The sequence below is a fragment of the Spea bombifrons genome, chromosome 8 (assembly GCF_027358695.1).
Source record: "Spea bombifrons isolate aSpeBom1 chromosome 8, aSpeBom1.2.pri, whole genome shotgun sequence".
NCBI lineage: Eukaryota > Metazoa > Chordata > Amphibia > Anura > Pelobatidae > Spea > Spea bombifrons.
The window spans coordinates 41293723-41300943 of record NC_071094.1 but is presented as its reverse complement, the minus strand read 5'-3'; the positions used below and the strand labels follow the sequence as shown (position 1 = coordinate 41300943).

General features: G+C 46.8%; 1 protein-coding gene across 2 annotated transcripts; it reads right to left on the bottom strand.

The window, feature by feature from the left end:
* Window positions 1-1805: 1805 nt before the first annotated feature.
* CKM (creatine kinase, M-type) lies at window positions 1806-6311 on the bottom strand. 2 transcript variants are annotated; one of them, XM_053472699.1, is made up of 8 exons: window positions 6170-6311; window positions 4337-4549; window positions 3903-4057; window positions 3483-3615; window positions 3120-3291; window positions 2765-2888; window positions 2479-2668; window positions 1806-2335 (listed from the first exon to the last, which is right to left on the bottom strand). In XM_053472699.1, the coding sequence occupies exons 2-8, from the start codon at window positions 4527-4529 to the stop codon at window positions 2157-2159; spliced, it is 1146 nt and encodes a 381-aa protein (XP_053328674.1). In that variant the 5' UTR covers window positions 4530-4549; window positions 6170-6311; the 3' UTR covers window positions 1806-2156. The 2 variants fall into 2 exon arrangements, with proteins under 2 accessions (XP_053328674.1, XP_053328675.1); XM_053472700.1 differs by having other exon boundaries at window positions 2209-2412; window positions 2454-2668.
* Window positions 6312-7221: the final 910 nt, after the last annotated feature.

The window sequence follows — 7221 nt, the reverse complement described above, 5'->3', positions numbered from 1 at the left end:
CCTTTAACGGCCCGATCACTTAATTATTGAGAGGTATACCTTCCGAGGACCCAAGCGCACTCTCACCCATTGGTCGCTGGTTATGTGGGTGGGGTCTATATATATATATATAGTGCGGGTCACACGAGTTATTCATTTAAAGACTGTGTGTGTGGGGAGGGCTGCCATGTGATGATTCCTCAACGTGCATCTCATTCTGTGCCGGTCCCGACACTCTGCTCACGCACACTCACTACCGTGCACTCTCCTGCATATTACATCCTAGAACCCCGTCCTTATCACTGCCCCGCGCATGCACTGGCGTTTACTGCTACGGAGACACCCCGGACCGGTCACCTGTACACACACCGCACCGACTGATGTGCATACATACCGTTTACTTCCGTGACACCGATACAATACCCCACACTCAGTATTCTGTAGTTATTAGCGGTGCACTTATCACTACTGTGCACACTCACTGCAATCAGAAGTATTCGCAGCTTAAGAACTCACACGGCCTCAGCACAGTGTAATCGTGGTGTACATACACAACCGAAACCTACTAACCCCGCTGCTCTCATATATAATATATATAAATATATACCTGCTTGTACATTCTGCATCCTGTTCTAGTACCTGCATGGCGCTCAGTCGTAATCTTATCCTCACACGGACTTTCCTGTTCTACACACGGATTCGCAACAAACAATGCAACGATGTAACAGGCCCGTTTAATAGACACGTACCCCGATCCTTACCGGGCCCCAGGTGCCCCCTAACCGGTGACGCTGATTAAGGAAAAGTGTCTCCTGCAGGGCAGCGGCGATTTAAATCTCGTTCCGCAGCGTGCGTTTTTCAGCAGTGTCCTTGGGCTATGGGGCAAATCGGCTCGATTCTCATTTAACGAATGCTTTACACGCACGCAACTCGGCTGGTCTCAGCATCGTGTGCACAGACTAGATCTGCTTTCAGTGGTGCGCGGCTCTCGAGGGACCACAAACAGGCACAGGAATCCTGATCAAAGATTCATGAATCTACCTGTTTTCAAGCAGGGATGCTCATAATTCCCTGCCCGTCTGTGGCCCTCGAGGGCTGGTGTTGGACCGCTTATTTAATTACTATACTATAATACAGTTGTGCGAATGCTACACGCTGCAATAGGCATTATGCACAAGCACAGAGCATCAAGCAATAATTTTTGATCTATACATGCCCAATGCACAAGTCACCGCTCTGTGTTTTCACACGCTAACCCTTACACAATGTTGTGTACCCCAATACACGCACTAAACACGTTTTACACGTGGCTTAGTCCACGGCAGCTGGAACGACACCGGCCACCTGTCTCAGACACCAAATCCCAACAATACACGCCAGTACGATCAGCTCGCTCCTGGCGTCCGTTCTATAACGACGGGTCTCTGTTCCGCGTATTTGTTCTGACCGCTCTCCGGGCTCATCGCTGCTCCCATTCGTTCAGTACTGATCACCGCTCCCACCCCAGGCACACATGCGATTAGTGGAACGCCCTCCCCTACGATGTACCCCAAATATATTTATTAAATAATCTATTCCCTCTTAAACCTGTTCTGTGGCGTCTTGTGTGACACGTTAGCTGCAGCTTCCACCGGTGATGCGAGGAAAAAAAGAAAAGTTCTCACTTTTTTTTTATGGATCCATAATGCATAAAATAAACGATTGTGTTGATTTTTTGACGTGGTTCAGGGGTCTTAATATGTATTCATATACTCCTATACATATATATAGTTCTAGTAGACATACTATAGTGATAGGGTTGGTCGAAAGAGACTAGGAAACATCAGTAGAGGTCAAATTCTGGTTTTATTGTCCTCAGCCAATCAGAGGAGGATCACAAGCACATTAGAAAATGAGGAACGGGGTAAAACTGTATAAGTAGTTGAAGTAACCCAATGCCGCTGTTACCGCCCTCAGTTTGAGAGCTACAGGCGTCTTCGGTGGGTGGATTTTCGATCTTACGTCCCTGTGTCCCGTTTCTACCGTTGGACTCTTTCTTTCCCATCTCAGTGTTTTCTCCATATTGATGGCCTATCTTTTAACCTCTAACAATTTTAATGGGGTCTCCTCTACTCCCCCCCCCTCTTCCCGGTGGTCACTTTGAGGGGAGGTCAGGCTTTGTCTGTGTCTGTTGCTCTCTACTTCTGTGCTGGAATAAGGTCATCGATGGACTGTCCCTTCTCCAGCCTCTTCTCCATCTCAATCATCAGCTTCACACCATCAATAACCAACTGGACCTGCTCCACCTCAGACGATCCCAACCTGTCAGCGTTGGAGACGTCAAACACTCCACCAACTGCAGCAGTGTCCACACCACCTGCGGGCAGGGTAAAAACGGACGTTAAGAGAATGTAATGTTGACGACGGAGCCTTTAGGGTAGTTAGAGTAAACAACTGTGTTAGTGTGACAGATGTGGCATACCCCCAAAAGGCACAACCAGAAATATAAAAGATCCTTACCGGTGCCTCTCTTCTGCAGGCGCAGTCTGTTGAGGATCTCCTCAAATTTGGGGTGCTTGCTAAGGTTTGGAAGCTTGACGTGGACACCACCTCTCAGACCTGTGCCCAAGTTGGAGGGGCAAGTAAGGACGTAACCGAGATGCTCGTTCCACATGAAAGGATGCCCTGCTGCCTTAAAGATCTCCTCAATCTTTGTGAAACAGAAAGGTGCATTCAGAAAGTTAAATTATGTGAAAAGGGGAAAGTTACATCAAATGGGGGGGGCTATAAATATGTCATTTTCTACCTTCTGGAGACCAACGCAGAAGCGTCTGAAGACCTCCTTCATGTTTCCTCCTTTCTGCATGGAAATGACCCTAAGGTGATCCTCTTCATTCACCCAGACCAAGAAAGTTTTCTCTTCGTTGTGCCTGAAGAAGTAAAATTAAGAGACTGAGTTCAATCGGCTAACATTCTTTCGACAATCAAAGAAGCTTGGAAGAGGGACTTAATATTCCATGACTACCGTGTGATTTCTTACAATGGGCCAGAAAAGACAGCAGTGCGTATACAAACCCACCCAGTGGAGAAGTGACTAGTGTGGACCCGATACTGTAATTAATTAAAATTCAACGAGGTCATAGAGATGTTGCCTCACTTACCAGATACCACGGGCATCGGGCCAATCACGGGCCATACCGGAGGCCAAAAGCAGAGGGGACACGGGCTTGTCAAACAGGAAGTGGTCATCAATCAGCTGCTGTTGCTCAGCATCGCTCATGTCCTTGAGGGGATAATATTTGCCCTTGAGTTCTCCAGTCAGGCTGTTGAGGGCTGGAGCAGATGGAAAAGAGATCGAGAGAGGGTGTTAGAATGTGGTGGGAGTGTTGCATGTCCCCGCATGAACCCAAAAGTCACTCGTATTTATTCTTCGTCCAGACACCTCAGATTCTGTCTTATTGTTGATGACATGTAGTCGTGTCTGCGAAGAATCCGTGAAACAACCTGACAAATAAAAGACGTACCTTTGATGGACAGTTTCTCGATGGCACGGCGCTCGCCGCGGCTGCAGTGGGGTGGAAGAGTGTACCCCTTAATGCTGCGTCCGGTTCTTACACGGCTGCTCAGGACGTAGTTTGGGTCCAGATCATCACCTCCCTAAGGGATGAAACTCAACGTCATCCTCTGTGTACAATTGTTGTGCTACTATATTCCCGCTCAATTTTCTGTTAGGTCTTTCTCAAAACGCCCGTTGGAACAGTAATTAATTATCTTATTAATTAACAGCTGGATGGTCTGGTAAACAACCTGCTCTAACCTAAGCCAGCCAGATGATTGTTAATCTTGATACATTCCTTACAAACAATGCTTCCATGTCAGTGTTCTACTTGGTAAACCTCAACAGAACTGTGTCACAATAGACATCTTTCTAAATCCCTCAATACCTTAAGGTTGCTGAAGTTGAGGTCGGTCTTGTGTTTGTCTGTGGGCTTATAACCTCCGTGACGGTCTTCGATGACTGGGTCAAGAAGGTCCTTGAACACTTCATAGGTTTCCTCGTCTCCAGCAACACAACCCACAGTCATGATGAAGGGGTGACCTACAGGGAGAGACACGACCCCGCGTATTACTACACCTGTCCTCTTATTTCCCACCATGCCGTTCCAAAGAAAGAACTATCTAAGGATTCCATCCTAACAATGCGTCTTAGCACAGTCTGAAAACTCAACCCGTCATTAAATGCCCTTAGCAAACATTCTAAAACAATATATCTAATAACCTGAATGTTCCAATGAGGTCTACTTCTAAAGGAGTCACCAAAATCCTACCCTCTGGATAAAATAGCCCAAATATTGGATGATCTGGGCTATGGCATTACCTGGGTTGTCAACACCGGTCTGGATGGTGTCATCAAGGGTGAAGCCACTTGGTGTCTGCTTGTCCCTGAGCTTCTTGTAGATGTCAAGGGTCAAAGCCTTGGCCATGTGGTTGTTGTGTTGAGAGAGGTCAGGAAACTCATCTTCTGCTGAAAAATTCAGCTTGTAGTTGTTGTGGGTGTTACCGAAAGGCATGATGAGAGATCGGGCTGGACCTGCGGTGGTAAAAGAAAGTTCAGACGGTGAGAAAACATGATGCGTATTGTTTTTGTTTTTTGGAAAATACATAAATGGTGGACATGGAAGTAGAAAAGAGAAAGAAAGCCCTAGATGTGCCAAGTGTTCAACTCTCCATGCGCCAGCCTGAGTTTTAATGGGTAGACCAGTCCTAATGGCGTCATGCTACTTGTCAGCTATCTCCTTCTAGAGATTGCAGATGTCCAAGTTGTGGCATAACACTCAGCTGTTCTGCCCCGGGGGTGTCAGATGTTGTAAGCCTACGTCTATGTGTGTGTCCAGACTGCTGATAGCAAGAGGTGAGCAAGCCTTGGAGATACCCCTCTTTCCTGCAATCTTAGAGGTTCTCTTTTTTCTGACCACTGCAGTCCTAGAGGTGCTGGATACGAAGCGGGTGACCTTCTGAAGGAAAGTGCAAAGCATGATAAAAGTTACACAATGTGCCTGCGTGTCTCACGGCGCACGGATCAGTGCGTGAAAGTGACACTTTGTGGAACGGTTGCGCATGTGTGTGACAGGAGCAATGACAAACGATAACATTAGGATGCAGAGACAGCACATTCCGGGTATATATAGATCGCAGGAGCCTTGTACTCCGAGCCAAGCCTGACAGGTGGCAGTAAGCTGTGATACGATATAGGAAAGAAAGCAGGGGGGGTTCTGGGAGACATGCGGGGGGGTAATAGAGGAAGAAATGGGGGGGGGAGTGATTGATCAATGGGGACAACCATCTCCCAAAACATGCCCTTCCCTTCAAAATGTCATAAGAGGACAGGATATCAGCTGTTATCGGATTGGAGGAGAAATAAGTGTTCCGAAATACCCGCTACTGCTACACCAACCCGCAACCACCCGCTACAAATCTGTCGGGGCAGAACCGGTACTGCAGCAATGGAGCAGGATGGGCCAACCCGGTTTCTACCTCTACAGGCCTTTAAAGGTCTACTAGGGGTTCTCTGCAAGGCAAGACCCCCCAAATCCTCTGCACTCTTTATAGGGATTTAAACAGGGATTTAAATGGTCAGCTGGACTTACCTTCTGGAGAACAATTAAAGGCTCTGCAAATGCGTCATGTCTGGACGTTCTAAATGCTCTGCAGATCCATAGTACATTGGGAATTCTAAATGCTCTGCAGATCTATAGTACATGGGGAGTTGTAAATGCTCTGCAGATCTATAGTACATGGGGAGTTGTAAATGCTCTGCAGATCCATAGTACATTGGGAATTCTAAATGCTCTGCAGATCTATAGTACATGGGGAGTTGTAAATGCTCTGCAGATCTATAGTGCATTGGGAATTCTAAATGCTCTGCAGATTCAGAAAACCTTGGGAGTTGTAAGTGCTCTGCATATGCACAGTCTGGCAATTTTAATGCTCTGCAGATCCATAGTAATTTGGGAAATGTAAAATGCTCTGCAGATGCACAGTGTCTATACAAATGTAAAATGCTCTGCAGATCTATAGTACTTTGGGACTTTTTAAAGCCCTGAATATTCTGCTTGGGCAGGAGGGATTTAAATGGTCATTTTCTTCCAAGGAAGTTTTCGGCGGATCGGATTTTCTCTGGGAAGGAAAAGGGTTAAGCGATATGCATTACCTGCTGTAGAGACGGAGCAAACTTCAGGGTGACCCGTCCGACTAGCCCAAAATCACATCATATATAACCCAGAATCACGTTCTATTGGCCACTTCCTCGGAGGTGTGAAGTATGTCATCGTGATGTCATAACGGAAACTACCTTCTGATTGGCTCCTATTATATCTCTGCTGATGCCTTTATCGGGAGCAAGAGCTCGGTTTTCTGTGGGTTATAATTAGAGAGAGGGGGCGAGGCGGGAGACACACGCAGTCCGGCCACGGGGTGACAAACAGTAAATCTGACATTCCTCTCAATTCCAGGTGTCAGGGACTCCGAGGGCCAATCCTTCAGAGCGACCTCGCAGCCGTAACGGGCCATATTTATAAAGAGACTGCAAAATGTGGCGCGATCAACGCCAATATTCCACTGGTTTCCATGGTGATTGCTCCACATTTAGAATTAAACAGATCGGGAATGTGGGTCCTGCTCGTGCGCTCCTCGCATTTAGATGTCATTTTTTCTGCAGTTTTTCCCTAGAATACAAATGATATCATGTGTTAAATGTTGCATCTGCCCCATTACGTTGCAAAATGCCCTGCTCCTGGTGACCCAAGGGTTAACGTCCCCACAGCTGAACTGCTGACACACACAACACATGTGATTGTATATTTTATACTGACATCGAAATTTGACTCTCTGCCAGTCCTAGCGCTCTCCGACGTGGGTCCCCCTCCTCGCTGTCCTTGTGATGACCGGGCCCTTAAAACAGATCTTACCCCAAGAGTCCAGGAGATGCCCCCTATATAACCAAGTGCAAGCAATTCTTATTTTCTGCAGAAGACCATGCGATATAAAAAAGCTCTGATCCTGCTGTATGGTGCAAGGGCTAGCAGAGTCTGCATGGTTATTCCTCCCCATTAACTCTTCCCTATTCTTAAAATACCAATTACCACTTATTGAGTGGGGCGAGGAGGAGGGAGAGAACAGAAAACTGATCTTTAATCTCTTTTTTAAACATTTTAATGCACGTTGCAATCCATTTTAATGTATATACACTGGTGCGGGCATTCT

Excerpts from the sequence above, each read along its gene's own strand:
- CKM (XM_053472699.1), bottom strand. The coding sequence starts at position 4,529 with ATGCCTTTCGGTAACACCCACAACAACTACAAGCTGAATTTTTCAGCA. Across the intron at positions 3,616-3,902 it reads TCAACTTCAGCAACCTTAAG|GGAGGTGATGATCTGGACCC; the intron begins GTATTGAGGGAT and ends TTCATCCCTTAG. Across the intron at positions 2,669-2,764 it reads TCTGCGTTGGTCTCCAGAAG|ATTGAGGAGATCTTTAAGGC; the intron begins GTAGAAAATGAC and ends TGTTTCACAAAG.